The sequence below is a fragment of the Alternaria metachromatica genome (assembly GCF_023757995.1).
Source record: "Alternaria metachromatica strain BMP 0045 chromosome Unknown scaffold_3, whole genome shotgun sequence".
Taxonomy (NCBI): Eukaryota; Fungi; Ascomycota; class Dothideomycetes; order Pleosporales; family Pleosporaceae; genus Alternaria; species Alternaria metachromatica.
The window spans coordinates 1,422,040-1,438,182 of NW_026055494.1; the positions used below are offsets into that span (position 1 = coordinate 1,422,040).

Here is a 16,143-nt window from a genome sequence, read left to right on the forward strand (position 1 = left end):
GCACAAAGACTGGTATACTTAGTTCGACGGTAGAGATAGACGTTCGCCAGGCTGTACTGGCAAAGGCTACAGTACACTTCTCCCTGTCTAGCGTGCGTGCTCGCTAACACACCAATAGATCTATTGTTCTTCCAGGTTCTGGTGCAGTAATCGTCTATACAATTTTTCCAGTTCAAGGAATGCGGAGCTGCAGCATGACATACGTCGTCGCATGGGCAGAGATCTTGTTTGGTTATGGCTGGTGCAAGATTCAGTGATGTGGTGCAGGGATGGCGTAGGCGGGGATGCAGGCGACGATGACGTTTTGGCTTCCGGTAGCTTGGCCAACCCCCATTTACAACTTTCCTGGGCATGTCGACCCAGAAGGAGGGGACGAGCACCGACGCTGCCATCCCTTACTTCACCAACCTCTCCTGGTCCATCTACCGCATCAAAATTGCCCTGCTGACCTCGGGCACGTCGTCAGACATGGCCAAATCACAGGCGCTGCAGAGCAACCTGGACGTCGACTACGTGATCAGCTACCGCTTTGCAAAGACGGACAAGACAAAGGCCATTGCGCAGTTCGAGAAGCTTTGTGAGGCGCTCGCAAACGTCGGGCTGCAGACGGAGGTGCGCAATGGCGAGTCGCACTCAATCCTGCTCTTCGTGAGGGTCGCTTCCGACGAGCACCTGTTCGGCGAGGTGTACAGGTCCAGGTATGCAACCCTCTACTGCGTCTGGGAAGGACCGTGGCTAACCCGCGAACAGAGTCCGCGACTGGATCCACGGTGTCCGAACCGCTGCCCCCGAAAAGGTTACGCGCGAATCGCTCGAAGCAGAGCCCCTCTACGAGGCCGAGAGACTGCGTATAATATACCAGCTCATTACCAACCCTCCGTCTGAAGGCGGCGCTGGCATCACACCCAAGGAGGGAGAGTGGGAGAATGTCGAATCCGTCTTTGCGCTGCACGACCATGCCTACAACAAGGACTGGATCAAGAAGTGGACCTCGCAGTACTTCCTGACTACCGAGGACTTGGATGATATCAGAAACCGTCTGGGGGAGAAGGTAAGTCTCCACAACATCGCCCCTGAGGCTATAAGCTAACCTGCCCAGATTGCCTTCTACTTCGCCTTCACACAGTCCTACTTTACCTTCCTCATCCCCGCTGCCGGCTTCGGCTTCTTCTCCTGGCTCTTCTTCGGCTCCTTTTCCCCCATCTACGGCCTCGCGAGCGCCCTGTGGTGCACCGTCTTCACCGAATACTGGAAACAACAGGAGGTGGACCTGAGCGTTCGCTGGGGCGTCAAGGGCGTCTCCAAGATCGATGTCAGGAAGAAGGACTTTGCACCTGAAAAGACCATCACCGACCCGGTCACTGGCGAGCAGGTTGGCTTCTTCCCGGCATCCAAGCGCTTCCAGAGGCAGTTGCTGCAGATCCCGTTCGCTATCATCGCGGCTTGTTCCCTCGGAGCTGTCATTGCGACCTGCTTTGGCATTGAGGTCTTCATCTCTGAGGTCTACAATGGGCCGCTCAAGAGCGTTCTCGTAAGTATCACTCCAGACCTACATATCCGAATGCAACTAATTTCCGCCAGGTATTCATTCCCACTGGCATTCTCACAACCGTCAACCCTATTCTGAACACCCTCCTAACGCAAGCCGCTACACGCCTCACCCAGTTCGAGAATTACGAGACCGCGGGTGCGTACGAGAAAGCATTGACTCAGAAGATCTTTGTCATGAACTTCATCATGTCGTACTTGGGAATCTTCCTGACTGCCTTCGTCTATGTACCCTTTGGCAAGGTCATTGTACCCTACCTTGACGTTTTCAATGTTGCTGTGCGACCCTTCGCCGAAGACGAGAAGCAGCTACACCTCAACTCGACAAGCTCTAGCTGGAGCATCAACCCTGACCGTCTTCGCAAGCAAGTCATATACTTTACAGTCACCGCCCAGGTCGTCAACCTTGGCATGGAGCTTATCGTTCCTTACCTCAAGCGTCGTGGTCTTGCTAAGTACAAGGAAATGCAATCCGACAGGGCTGCAAAGAACGGTGGTTCCGCTCCAGCTGCTACCGAAAATGACCCAGCTGAGGACGCTGCCTTCCTTGACCGTGTCCGTAAGGAGGCTGAACTCGACGTCTACGATGTTACCGCCGACCTTCGTGAGATGGTCGTGCAATTTGGTTACCTGTCTCTCTTCTCCGTGGTTTGGCCACTTACCGCTGTTTCCTTCCTTATCAACGACTGGATCGAGCTTCGTGCCGATGCTATGAAGATCTGTGTTGAGATGAGACGTCCGACCCCATGGCGCGCTGATACCATTGGCCCCTGGCTGGACTCTCTCTCCTTCCTCACTTGGATGGGCAGCCTCACTACATCCGCTCTCGTCTACATGTTCTGGAACGACCGCACTGGACCCAGCGGCAGTCCTTCCAACATTCAGCTATGGGCCCTCCTCCTAACTGTCTTCTTCTCCGAGCACCTCTTCATCTTCTTCCGCTGGGGCGTTCGCGAGGTATTGTCCAGACTCGATTCTCCTGGCCTACAGAAGGAACGTCGTGAACGCTTCCTGGTACGCAAGCAATACTTTGAGGAGAACCTCAGCCAGCTGCAGAACATGCCCAGGTTGAGTGAGAAGGGTGGCGAGATTACTAGGAAAAGTCTCGAAGAAGAAGCTAGGCAGGGCAGTCTCAGGGATAGTACTGCCGAGATCAGATTCTGGCAGCGCCAGAGGAGCTGGAGGGAAAGCGCGGCGGTTGCGAAGGACCTCATCAGCAGGGCGCAGAATGAGACCGTCATGGAGACGAAGAAGGAGTTGTAGAGCATGGTAGCAGATGCAGTCATGTCGTAGGCTGTGATGAGCGTCTGATGGAGTCGGAGACGGTGGGTTTCCTATGTTATAACTCGAGCATTATTAGCCTGGCGCTATTTGGAGTACTTCTGCCTTTGAAAGCGTCTGCTTTGATAGCCTATCGATCTTGCTGGCAATGATCTTGATATTGTTGTGATCCACCATCCAGTCTTTCTAATCCTGCTCATATCCAAGCAGACCAGCTCTAATCGAGTGAAACGCCTGTTAGGGCCTCTTGAAGCTCATACATGATTTTACCTTTGCTCCAATAGGCCAGTCTTTCTTCCTCGAGCGCATGCATAAAGCCTGCTACTCAATGAGAAAAGACGTCCCGTTGCTGGCGACATTTCTGAAGAGAGGACTGACGTAGAAAGCCGCAATGCGACGTCCTTGCATCAGACCAGGCTTCGGACTCGCCTCGCAGTAGCAGGGCTGGGTATGACTGCACGCATAAAGCGTATCGTTAGTATCATCTAGGTGCTCCTAAGAGCGAGCAGAAGAACAGCGAAAAAAAAAGAACGGTTTTTATCATGGGACAGCTACAATACTAAGAAACAGAGATTTGGAAAACGTATAGAGATTAGACATCTCGTGTCGCTCCCGATCAATTAAAACCGGACAGAAGACAACATCGGTGGCGGGGAGGGCTCGTGTCGCCGCGTCGAGGTCTGGTGGGATCAACATGGTGGTGCGAGGCCTGTTCCGGTCGATGAGGCATCCGTCCGGGTGTTGTACGTCTATAGCTGTCGAACGCCTATAGCGCCGTGGATTGCTCTGGGTATCGCGCAATGGTGGAAACAATCATGCCGCCCTAATCTGTCCGCATGGTGAGTGGACCTGCCGGAGCGTTCGTACTCGCCTAGCCACAACACCGCCTCATACCGCACCTGTCTGGCATCTGAAACTGTTGTGGGCGCGTCAGACCACAATCGTCGTTCCATTCCGTTGCGCCTGAATCATGTTCTTCGTGACTTTTGCCCAGTCGTCAATCCATGTTTGGGCCTCACGAACTTCTTATCAATGACTGTCCTGATCCGATTCTGGCTGCAGAGGAGGTAAGTTCAGAGCAAAAGGAATGATGAAATCCCAGAGAAGCTAGTGGATAGGACAAAACCTTCGTCCAAGCTTCGCACAGAAAGGTCTCCGGTACCCGAATGAATCCAGCGTAACGTCACTCACTTGAGGCTTCTCATGTGGGCTCGCTGCTTGGTGTATGTCTCGTAGTTGCCACCGAAAACGCATTCGAGAATGCTGGGTCCGATATTCTGTCCCGAACGAGCGGCCTGCATACGATCGCTGAGGGTAAAGTACGCTTCTTTGAAGGCATCAAAGGCAACCTGAACCTTGTGGGATCCACCGGAAATGTTATTCTCTGGGCGATTAGGATCCTGGATGGACAGGCCGTCATATTTTTCTGGGCGGCCATCAATACCATAGTTCGTCTGCGTTTGTTAGCTATGCATACGAAAGCGGGAAAAGCAGCCGGAGGCCACTGCTCATCCCACAGCGACATGGGAAGACTTACCTTTTCAATGATAGCAGGAGGATGCATCTGAATGCGTTTGCGGGATAGATCAAAGTCACCGTAGTACTTGAGGAATCCTAGGAAACATTCTCCGAGGTTGTCCGGTTTAGGGGAATGCTGAATGTAGCTGACGATCAAGCAAATGATACTGTACCCTCCAATCCCGCCAGTATGGACTTCATTCAAGCCATGCATGGCGAGGAACTGCTTCATGAGTGCCACCATGTATATCATGTCGGGGTATTGCTGCTTCCACTGTGCAAATGTCGCTTGTGCCTGCACTCCGCTCAAATTCTCGAACGAGATGTCAACTTGAAGCTTGGTGAGCTCGTCTTCGAACTTGATGATGGGAACGCGCGCAGGGATGACCAGTGCGTTGTTGTTGGCCGCCAACCTTGTGTCTTTGAGCCGTCTGGCTGCCTTGTAGAGCAGACTCTTGTTGGCCCCTCTCGCAGACATGTCGACAACAGGTTCTCCACCATTGTAGTGCCTATCCGAGACATATACCAGATCCATGTCGGCCGTAGGCAAGTAAAGACCCGCAGGGAAGGAGCCGAAACACAAGATGCGTCCGTTTTCTTGAGGGAACCTGCGTTGTCCCATAGCGCTGTTAACGCGGTTGACTAGCCGGTTACGTTGTTCGTGCTCGAAGGGCTTTGGTGCGACGAAGTCATAGAAGTCGAGTATCTCGTTATGAAGCCTGTCACAGTGTTAGTCCAACAATCGCGTTGCAAGGTAGACTGCGTATTGCATAACTGCCACAGATGCAGTCGTGGAAATAAAGAGAACTTACCATTTCTCAGGTTCGCTAGCGAGATGCGCATACGGGTCGCGTGAGGGAAGCCACGGTGTTGGATTGACGTTAGGAACGGGTAGCCACTCGTCCACGACACCACTCAAATTGGCTTTGCGTTTGTTGTTGTTTCTAGCAGGACGTGGTGCCCGATGTTCAGCTACAGCAGCCTGTTGCCTATCAACAATGCTGTCAATGTGCGCGAACTCGCTCAAGGAGCCTTGAACAGCGTCGCGGCCATCGTCCTCGTCACCAAACGAGATGAAATCGTCGTTGGCAACAACTGAATTGTGTCCAGCGGCCTTCTCGGCTTCCTGATTCTTGGCCTTCCGGATCAGTTTGACAAAGTCGGTTCTCTTTCCCGTAGTCTCATCGGGAGGCGGCAAGGCGGTGTACGGGTCGGGATTGGACCACTTTGGAACAGAATCGCCATCAGCACGTTTGGTTTGCGTTCGGGCTGCCTTGGGCTCGCGAGCGTCGCCGTCGCCATCTTCATCGGCAGAATCCGCGCTCTCTACCTGCATATCTGCCTCTTCGTCGTCAGAAATGTCATCTGGGTTGTGGAACCGGTTGGAGCCGTCGGCAACACCTAGAGCGCGTTCCGGACTACCGCCGTCGCGATGGGTCAGAAGGGCGCGCTCGTGTGGGGCAGCTTTCTTGAAACCACCCCTACGGAATCCGTTTGTGTTGTTCCTGCCGTCCGCGCGAGACGAGCCTCGCGAGGCCCCACCACGACCGCGCCTTCTTGACGATGCAGAACCGGAAGGACCCCGCGGCACATTGGAATCGCTAGCAGGCGGAAAGCGGGGAGCGGGATGAGTAGACTCGAAGGTGAACTGGGACTGATTGCCGTTGCGCGCACCGCCTGGTCGGTAGTTGTCGCCATCACCGCCAGTGAACGTCATGCGGTCTGCAAGTGGTCGCGGGCGGTCGCGCGCAGGTCGCGACGGACGATATGAGTCTCCCATGGCGTGTCGCGTTTGTAGTGTGAGGAGGGTTTGTCGCGCGCAATTGATGAGTGGTTGTTGTGGGTTGGTGCTGATAGCGGTGGGTTGCGGAGGGATAAAGGTCTCAGGCGCGAAAGATTTGTCCAACGACAATGCGAGTAAGCCAAGACCTTAGCGCGACCCAGTGAATTTGTGGGGTGCCCGCGACCGGGACCCGGTGTTCACTGCAACTTGAATTGGTCAGTGCTTGGAGCCGTAGACAAAGTTAGTTACTGAAGCTGGCGTCCTCCGCTTTTGCAATGTTGGATGAGATGTACATCCAGTCATGTCTGACACTTGCTCAAAGCTTGTGAAGCTACACATCAGACGGTATACGTACGATGAAGATATCCCACACCTGGGCACTCAGATAGGTTCTGATCTCTGACAGCTTTCTGCTGTGCCAGCTGCTGCTGCGAGGTGGTGATCGAAATCAACGTTTCCGTGGGGTATTCTTCGATTGATGGATATGGCATCGTTACATGTGATAATACAGTATTGAACACTCGCAAAGAAATGTAAGAAGCAGGAGAGTGGAGAGAGACCGAAGCATGCTTATGCCCATCCAACCACACTCTCGATGACGAAGCGCCATCGCTTACTGTGCCCATAGAACATAGAAGGCTCAAACGCTATGCCCAACGCCCAAAATGCAACAGATTCTCCCTTCATCACTCCGTGTAGTTCGTCAGGAACATAGTCCAGTTTGTGTGTCTCGCCCTCGAGGTCGAGTGACCGAGAGGAACCGCGGCCAAGTTAGATTGCTCCATGTAGAGCCATCTCAATCTTCTTTCGTAAACTTAGGCTTGACTAGAAGTAGGTGCACCAGGTCAGTATGTGTCTCACATGCGGTGCGTGCATGGGTACTTACACCCTTCCCTTAATTCCTTTTCGCGCTCCGCCACCCGTTGATGTCCCTGCACCTCTCTCTCTATCCTCTCTCGTGCCCTCAATATTTTGCTTTGCAGATAGAAACTTCCGCCCTTCTTCGGATCGTTTAGATCGAACAGCCTCTTGAATCGCTCCGTGACAGCCTCTATTTCAATGTTTCCCATCTTTCCGGGACCCACGTTCAGGATTTGGCAGGCTTCGTCCATGGTGATGTTCGAAGACGAGAAGGCGCCACCGCTGCCTCCACCACCTTGGCTGGCGGCTGCATATTTCTGCGACGCGGCGGCTTGACGGTACGATTCGGAGACGGCGCGACCTATTATTCGAGCGCCGGAGAAGACGACTTGTGTTATTATGCGGTGGGCCTGTACGTGTTAGTTGCAGACGGTGTGACAGCGAGTAGGAACATACCATTGTAAGAGATGCAGAGGAAAGGAGAGTCTGTGTAATCTGCTATTCCAGTCGAACTCTATGCGAGAGCCACGCCTGTCTGTCTTGGGCGGATGGGTGCTGTTGGCGATGAGGGCATCTCCAAAAATTCTGGGTCGCCTTCCGCGCTCTCGGTCTGCCTCCGCAACTGGCACGTGATCTCAGCCAATCACAGCACGATCGCAAACTGCGATCTTCGCAAGCATCTCTGCGCGCCTGACGATGGCTATAGTCGTGCAGTCCGGTCAAACATGGTAATGACGGTGATGCATCCCGTGTGCGCCCTTCGTTCAGAGTGCTTCTGGATATTGGCGCCGGGGGAGGCACCTTGAGGCTTCCGCAAGTCGCCCTCGGACTAAGACATTCACATGCTCAAAGATCCCCGCATCACTCCCGGCGACAACGTCATGTGCGACTTTGCATGACAGTTTCCAACATCTCTCGAGCTTCAGTTGTGCATCGCTGCAGGCTTCCTTCCTGTACAATCACTGAGCGTGGCTTGACAAGAGCGCGGCACTCAGCCTCCACTGCTCAGCCAGGCGATGACGCACAACCCCATGCATGGCAGCACTAGGTTGGTAACTTCCAAACTTGCAACCACATGCAAGTAAAACCGAGTTGCGCAAACAACATGCTCATGCCCACATAGACACACCCTGGATACAGCACATGTCCACCCCTTCAAGGTCCAGCAACGATGCGTCGTCCCCGCCGCCAACCGGTGATTCGAATTCCAACCCGACGTATGCCAGCTTCTCTCCCGCCAACTTAGCCCAGACGACACCGCAAACAAAACTGCGCTCCGCCATACTCGTGCACCAGAAGTCGCCCCTACTTGCGGCTACACCACCACAGATCACTCGCGTACTCGCATATTCGCACCCCTTCATACTACCTCTCAACAAGTTTGCTGGGCTGGTGACATGGACGACCGGAGACCCATGGGAGAGCTTTCTCCTAGTCGCAAGCTTCTGGGCCATCGTCATGTACGGTGACGCCGTGACGAGATACGCAGGGCCCATTATCGTCGTGTCTGGGCTGATACTGGGCATGTACACGCGAAGGTATTCTCCACTATCGTCGACCGGGTGGACAGGCGAGAAGGGACAGAAGGCGCACAAGCGCGTCGAGTCGGACACCAACATCAAGCATCACAAAAGCCTAGAAGAGATTGTGGATAGTCTGAAACTCTTCACTTCGCGCTGCAACATTCTATTAGATCCCTTTCTACGCCTCACAGACTTCTTATCCACGCAGAGGACTGCGACCTCGGCTACTACACGTCCAGCGCTCACGGTACTGTTTATCCGAATCCTCTTCGTGTTGCCACTATGGATAGCGCTCACGTTACCGCCGTTCTATATCCTGACTACGAAGCGAGTGGTACTGGCGGTAGGCACAGTGATGCTGAGCTGGCATTCACGACCAGCCCGCGTAACCCGAACCCTCCTATGGAGATCGAGAACAGTCCGACGTACCTGCGCCTTCATAACTGGACTAGACTTTGGCGAAATTGTGTCAGTAGATAGGAAGGGTGCGCCTCCTCTGCCACCTCGAAAGAAGAGCACGCAGGAGGTTGCAGCTTCATTGGCGGCTAAGCGTCGGCCCGAATCTACAGGCGTACGCTTCACCTTCTCCATCTATGAGAACCAGCGAAGATGGTTAGGTATCGGATGGACATCCTCTATGCTTGCTTACGAGCGAGCGTCTTGGACGGATGAGCACCTGAACCCGGTTCCACCTAAAGAACAATTCGAACTGCCTGAAGTTGAAGGAGGTCAGTCGAGATGGCGGTGGGTGCAAGGCAGTGAATGGAAAGTTGAAGGCGCGGAGAAAGACAGCAAGGCTGACAAAGGCACGTCCAAGGAGGATTCGGCGTGGATATACTACGACAATAAAGTAAGCAAAGTAACTTGGTATAATATTCTGATACTAACTTCAACAGTGGAGGGACGGGCGAAGAGGTCAAGATGGTTGGGGGCGTTATACCCGCCGTCGGAAATGGTATCGCGACGCCGAGCTCGTCGAATCGACATCGTCCACAGACACAACGCCTATGCCCACGCCTAAGCCTGGCCCAATCGATACTTCCGGAGACCTTGACCCTAATCAACTCACAAAGCTCTCCTCCAATCTCAGTGTAGCATCCAGTACAGACCCTACTTTAGTCGAGGGTGATGGACGCGAGTATGCCGCATCGATAGCGTCGGATACAGATGCAGCGAGCACAAAGAGCAAACGGAGTTGGTTTAAGAAGAGGCGGAGCAAGAGTACTAGCGGTAGTGTGAGTGGCGTGACAGTCGTCAGCGATACGGGTACGACTGGTACGCGTAGAAGTGACGAGGACAACATGCAAAGTCCTCTCGATCGCATGGCGAAGGATGAGGAGTGGAGGCTTGGTGATGACATTCGTCAACATCTTGATATTTGAAGTAGTTGGAGCGCTCGATGATTACCTTGACTTGTTGTGTGAACATAGTTTTTACGTTCTCCCTTGATACGAATTTACTCGATTTCCGTCAAGTGATGTACCAAACACCGATTAAAGCGAGACATGTGCTAGCAAAAAGCATGACCAAGAAGAACAGGGTCGACAGATTGCTGGCGTGTTCCCCTTTCATCGCATAGCCTGCCTCTCGTGTGTTGCTGTGGTGCGTCAATATCGATGCTTCATCCGCAGTAGGTAAGTTCAGAAATCAAGCAGATCCATTGACATGTTCACAGCACGTGGGGAGACATGGTTTTCAAGTGAGTGTCCTTATTTCATGATCATATCTCATCTAATATTTCCCAGCAGTCATGGCCCTTGGTATTGGCAGTTCACCCCGATTTCCAACAGTGTTCATTGTTCCATCTCCGAATCGCTCGATGGAAGTGTTGCTGGAAGAGTTCCGAGGCTCAGGGTAGCTTGACGCTTAGTGCTATTCGGGTTGTTAGTGCCATTCCAGACCGTAAGGAAGACACCGCGTCGGTATATCTCAAGATGTACTTACGGAGCAGGATCCGCATCCGCAGCTGGAGCAGTCACCAGCGCACTTGCAGGAGGAGCAGTTGCTGTTCGTTTGTTAGCCAGAGCCCCTCCATGTTCCCAGTAGAGTGTCCATCACGGTGCTGGCGCTAGCCCTGAAGCAGCAGCACACCACCGTGTGTCAAACACCAAAGTCGGTCGGAAGACGTACCAGGGGGCCATTTTGATTGGTTGGTTGGGTTGTTGGATTGTTTGGTTGGTTGGATTGTAGAAGTGTTGGAGCGTGATGAGCCATCAAGGTGCTGAGGGCAGACACTTATATAGAGCACCTGGCCACCAGCTCGCGACTTGGTAACGACTCCCTACCCACGCCGCGGTGGAGACCCTGTCACTCGAAATGGTCATGCGCGAGGCGGTGGGGTCCGATGGAGAGTGACATATCGACCTGCTAACCGCCCCATCAGAGCCACCGTCCTTCGACCTCCCGCGGTTAAGCGTACGCCACGCTCGTCTCACACCATACACAACAGACAACTTGGAGGGGAAGACCATCTGGTTGGTTGAGGAACACCGGTGAATGGCTGGATAGCTCACCCACTGGGTGTGCTAGGTGCTGAGACGTACCGCTCTAGGCTGCCTCTCGCATATATGCCGCACTTACCGGTATACTCAACCGGGCCGGTTGCAGAGGAGCCTTCGTCAGCCTTCAAGCTGATACGAGCATCTCTTGATGGTATTGGCTATGGAGTCACTTGCCGCTGCAACCGTATCAGTGCATCGGGCTCCACGGCACCTTCGCTCTGCTCGACGCTGTAGCCTGACCACTGACAAAGAGGACGCCTCGGCCTTGACTTCCTCACCGTATTCTAGCGCTTGAGTTGACGCACTGCACGTGTGAGACATCATGCAGATCGCTTGTACCTAGGTACGACCCGCTGCTCTGGAGCCTTGAGAGCCATGGGACGGCACGGGCACAGCACCACCAACGTGGGATGATGTTGGTGACCCCTAATCCGGTGCTTACGTCTCAAACGTCCACTGGTTGCATCAGAATCGAGTGGTGGCACTGCATACGCATTCCCCGCTTCTGGGCACTATCTGATTGCGGACTTGGCAGTTCGCGGTATGTTCATGTGAATCATAGTACGGTGCATACAACTCGAATAGCGAGTTCCTAACTGTGTCCTGTTTCAGTGGGATCTTTGCTGTCAATTACATGCATGTGAATATGCCTGGAAGGACGCGCGACCGAAGTCAAGAATCTAGATCTACACCAAGTTCAAGCGCGTGATCTGATGATGCATCGATGGGTAGCGCTCAATGTAGTATGGCCGAGAAGCCAATCGCGACGGTCCGTCAGTGGAGCTATGATGCAGCTAGTGGGCAACACGTGGGGAGAAGCCTCGCATTTCACTTTACCTAGGTACCTAGGCAAACCTTGGGACCCTGGAAAACGACAAGTGACATGATACATCAGGAGATGTATCTTTTGACTACACTCAACAGCGTCTAAGCAATTAGTCACTCCCCAGATGTGACGTAGTTTCCAATCCGTTGGCGTGTGAGTTGATGGCGGCTGCCGCGGTACATGGTGAGTTGTAGCTGCTAAGTATGTCATCCCCCTAACGCCAGTGGACTCCATGCCAAACACCCACCCGGTCCCAACAACTCTTGGAAAGCAATAACATATCAACATAAGAGCGGCAGCCGCGGTTCGCTCAGACTTTGTTGCACATACCAGGTGACTAGGATCTTCTAGCAAACCTCCACGCAGAGGACGGCTCCACATGTCTTCTCACCAAGCCCATACAATGATATGGTAGTCTTACCAGCGGTACATCGACCGCGCCCCTTGATACGTTCGGACTTGACGTCCTCAAGGGACCGCACAAGGAAGGTGACGCTCATGTTGAGCGCGAGACTTCTGGTATTGACGGCGTAAGTGAGGTGGATCAGGCATGTGTTGTCTTTGGAGTGAGGCGAGAGCGTACGTAATATCGAGCTATAGTTGGGAGTCCCAATAGTGCTTGAGTGAGTGAGTGACACTTTTGAGGATCTCGATGGAAACGATGGTCTCTGTCATTTGACATGACATCTCCAGAGAGAAGAGAGGTCTTACGTATTAGACACACTGGTGGTGACTGGGTGGTGAACGTATCAGAGCAAATGCTTTTACATCTTTGAAAATCACATGCATCTAGGCAACTCATTCACCCTCGTGCGGCTGATAGATCGATTTGCCTTCTATATCCGACCTTCGTCATACACATGACCCCATATTCCCCGAATGTATTGAACCGCCTCAAACTGTTTCCTCTCAGCAGCAAGCGGATTCTTCTTATCAGCGAAAGTGGCCACATACGCTGTCCGGCTCATCTCACACATAGCAGCACCGGCGTCAAGACGTCTGGGCCCTAGCGCTTGAAGGAATTCGTCCACAAGCCATTCAAGACCACCGCCCCATGCAGTTATTTCCGGTCTGCCATTGGGCTGCGGAGTACTTCTGAAAATCTCCATCTGTTCTGCAGTATACAGAACGAGTTCATCGTCTCCGTATTGACCAATGATCTGCAGTCCTACAGTGTTGAAGAATGAATCCGGGACCGTCGAACTCTGGCTCTTTTCCTTGTAAGGAGTAAATGTGGGAAGAGAAATTGCTGGCAGCCCGGCAAGACTAGCTGGTACGGTGAAGACATCGTTCATGTATGAGTGCACTGGATCCTGATTCTCGACTTCAGCCAAAGACGGTGCCGTTGATCGAGCTGTGGGGCATATGATCACGTCCACTCCTTCTGTTTCTGCCACGGTTTCTTCGGCATCGAGCAACGGGTTTGGACTGGCAAACACCCTGTTGAAATCTTGTTGTACGAGCCTCCGAATCTTTTGTGCTTGTATGAAGTAGTTGTCGATAGCCTGGGCGCTTAGTGAAAAGGCTCCAAGGAGTATACGCCGCTGAACCTCCGGACCGAAACCTTGACCCCGGGTTTTAGCAAAGAGCACACTTTCTGGTGTACCATCGATGCCCTCGGCTCTACTTCCGAAACGTACGCCATCGTACTTTGCGAGGTTGCTCGATGCCTCGGCTGGCGCAAGGACGTAGTAGACTGATAGTGCTTGTTGTGTTGTGGGTAACCGAATAGGGTGCAAAGTATGACCAGCATTCCACAGATGTCTGAGTTGGTCAATCCATGCCTTTCGGACAGCGGGCTGCAATGTGTCGATGTTGTAATCAAGAGGAATGCCTATCTTCAACGAAGTTGGTCGCTTCCCTATACGGAATTTTGCTCGGGTTGTGTTGGGAACGGACGTCGGATCCTGCGCATCGTGGATGTTGACCTTGGCTGGACTCAGTCAGAGATGTGGAAATCATGGTCTACATCTCTATAGACTCACAGAAAATGCTCTTCACACTCGCCACGTTCTTGCCAAAGATCCCGACAGTATCCAGAGAGTTCGCATAGGCAATCACGCCCCATCTCGACAGCAGTCCGTAGCTCGGCTTGAACCCAACGACCCCGGTATATGCAGCAGGAAGCCGTACCGACCCCCCAGTATCGGTACCTAACGCGCTGCTCGTCTCAGCACACATACTCCGTCCTCGTCGGCTGTCAAACACTTACGCCCAACATTGCGACGACGCGACAGCAAGCGCGCTTCCACCTGAGCTTCCTCCCGCACTTGCATCCTCTCCTTTGTATCTCTGCATCTTCACTGGTCCGAAGTGTGAATGTGTCGAGTGCGATCCCATGCCGAATTCGTCCATGTTCGTCTTGCCTACCACCACGGCACCTTCATCTTGTAGCAGCTTCACCACCGTCGCGTCATATGGGCTGCTAAAGTCTTTGAGGATCCCAGAGGAAGCAGTAGTCTTTAGTTTCTTCGTGCAGATGTTGTCCTTTATTGCGATTGGCTTGTCGGCGACGCTGTCGGGTTGGCGGCGGAGGGTACGGGATTTGGAGGCATCGCTGCTTTGGAGGATGGACGCTTCGACGAGGGAATTAAACGCGTTGAAGTGTCTGTACTTCGACTGGTTTGCCAAGTACGTCTTCGCATGCTTGGAGAGGGACATGGAGGGTGGGGCGCATCGCCGGCGCGTTGTCGCGAGTGGGATGTCGGCACTGCACGAGCGGGACAAAAAGAAGTCGCGACGTCATGTGATCAGCCTGACTCGCGCTATCAGCATTGCCCACGATTACAGACACCAACTGACTGCCAATGCATCCCAGCTCACTCAGGAGGTAGCCCACAGACTAGAACTTCGGAACACGCCAAGAGGACTGCAAAGACCTCACTTCGAATTCTTAGATACCTAGGTAACTTCGCCATCACCCCAAGTGAGGGTTCGTCATCCACCGCGGCCACTGTCGTAGCGACGATGCGACTGATGCACAGCAATTGTTCACCGCGTGGATGCATTATCAGGAAGCAATAGAAGGACGAAAGACCATCTTGCAGAATGTTGTGGGAGGCTCTCCGAGATATGAATACTGCGAACTCATAGATGCGCGGGCATTTGATGGGTGTCTAGGAGACGAGGGCCTGGCGGGAGAGAAGCAGCTGCAGTATTTCAAGGAAAAAGGCGATCTAGCACTTGGAGAGGCGGCATACCTTGACCTTTCCGAGAAAGCCTTCCCCCGAATTGGCACGAACGAGGGCAATGAAGGCGAAGGAGAAGAGTATGAAGATCAAGAGGAAGAAGAGCCTGCCGACATCAAGCTGCACATGCCGATGGTTTTATCCAGATGCGCACACGCATGTTCTCTTTCCAAACATTGATTCATTCAGCACATGGGCCAAAGAGACGAAAAGGAACGGTGTTTGCCGATACTGAAGTAGTGTTGGTTTACAGTCCCTGGATTTAACTGTGATACTAGCCGGTACGGCAGCGAGAAGCAAAGGCCCCGACTGTGTCTGAGTTCATGCTCCTAGTACATCAGAAGATTTCTTCGAAAGAATAGAGTGCGCCTTTGACTCAAACTACGGTCTGGTCCTGGTTCGGGCCGGTCATTGAGATCGTACTTTGGTATGGAAGATCTCTTCAAGGTACAGTGGACTCAACTTGGCTGATGGTAGAAACATCTGCAGGCTGAATGAAACTTTCTTGGAGTTTCTTTAGACCGTCGCGCAGAAAACACGGCTAAGACCTGATTAGAATGGACCTGGGTTGCGGTTCATGAACAGTAGGGAGGTCTGCTAGCGCCGCCAGTGCCAACGCTGCCAAGCCGCTGAACAAGATCTCGACCAGCTGAGGCTTGAATTCTAGGCGAATTACAGTTTGTCTTAGCCGGCGATCCAATCTACGCGCTCATTACCTGGTGAATAACACCGAACTTCAAAGCCAGAAACCACCAGACGGCGCATGCCAAGCTAAAGGATTGTGACAGCTTTGACGTACAGTAGCCTCGCATTGGACGCAATGTTGGACATATTGTAACTCAGAGTCGCACCATGGGAGAGCAACCTACAGCGACAACCCATCAACGCTTCTCACTCCGTATTACATATTTAGTAAGCCCGCAAAGGGACCCTGCCAAGCTGAGCGGTATGTGAGTCGGAGGCTACGCTCTACCAAGGTACCACTCCCGCCACGGGTATGCATTCGATTGGAGCCGCCTATCGCAGCCTTGCCCTTTACAGCATCGCCATCACTGTTTCATTAGACACGTAGCGCCTTCCAAGGGTTTCTCAAACGCCAGCTCTGGGCTACAGA

General features: G+C 53.1%; 5 protein-coding genes across 5 annotated transcripts; 2 read left to right on the forward strand and 3 right to left on the reverse strand.

The window, feature by feature from the left end:
* Positions 1 to 351: 351 nt before the first annotated feature.
* J4E83_002128 (uncharacterized protein) lies at positions 352 to 2,811 on the forward strand (the record flags this gene model as incomplete). The annotated part of the gene is made up of 4 exons (XM_049329078.1): positions 352 to 698; positions 751 to 1,051; positions 1,100 to 1,531; positions 1,582 to 2,811. 4 exons carry the CDS (start codon positions 352 to 354, stop codon positions 2,809 to 2,811), a joined length of 2,310 nt encoding a protein of 769 aa, XP_049192050.1.
* A 1,205-nt stretch (positions 2,812 to 4,016) lies between these two features.
* Positions 4,017 to 6,127, reverse strand: J4E83_002129 (uncharacterized protein; the record flags this gene model as incomplete). The annotated part of the gene is made up of 3 exons (XM_049329079.1): positions 4,017 to 4,283; positions 4,367 to 5,066; positions 5,160 to 6,127. 3 exons carry the CDS (start codon positions 6,125 to 6,127, stop codon positions 4,017 to 4,019), a joined length of 1,935 nt encoding a protein of 644 aa, XP_049192051.1.
* Positions 6,128 to 6,926: 799 nt separating this feature from the next.
* Positions 6,927 to 7,450, reverse strand: J4E83_002130 (uncharacterized protein; the record flags this gene model as incomplete). The annotated part of the gene is made up of 3 exons (XM_049329080.1): positions 6,927 to 6,955; positions 7,017 to 7,401; positions 7,448 to 7,450. 3 exons carry the CDS (start codon positions 7,448 to 7,450, stop codon positions 6,927 to 6,929), a joined length of 417 nt encoding a protein of 138 aa, XP_049192052.1.
* Positions 7,451 to 8,134: 684 nt separating this feature from the next.
* On the forward strand, positions 8,135 to 9,896 carry J4E83_002131 (uncharacterized protein; the record flags this gene model as incomplete). Its single annotated transcript, XM_049329081.1, has 2 exons — positions 8,135 to 9,364; positions 9,411 to 9,896. 2 exons carry the CDS (start codon positions 8,135 to 8,137, stop codon positions 9,894 to 9,896), a joined length of 1,716 nt encoding a protein of 571 aa, XP_049192053.1.
* A 2,781-nt stretch (positions 9,897 to 12,677) lies between these two features.
* J4E83_002132 (uncharacterized protein) lies at positions 12,678 to 14,502 on the reverse strand (the record flags this gene model as incomplete). The annotated part of the gene is made up of 3 exons (XM_049329082.1): positions 12,678 to 13,774; positions 13,827 to 14,002; positions 14,054 to 14,502. The coding sequence occupies 3 exons, from the start codon at positions 14,500 to 14,502 to the stop codon at positions 12,678 to 12,680; spliced, it is 1,722 nt and encodes a 573-aa protein (XP_049192054.1).
* Positions 14,503 to 16,143: the final 1,641 nt, after the last annotated feature.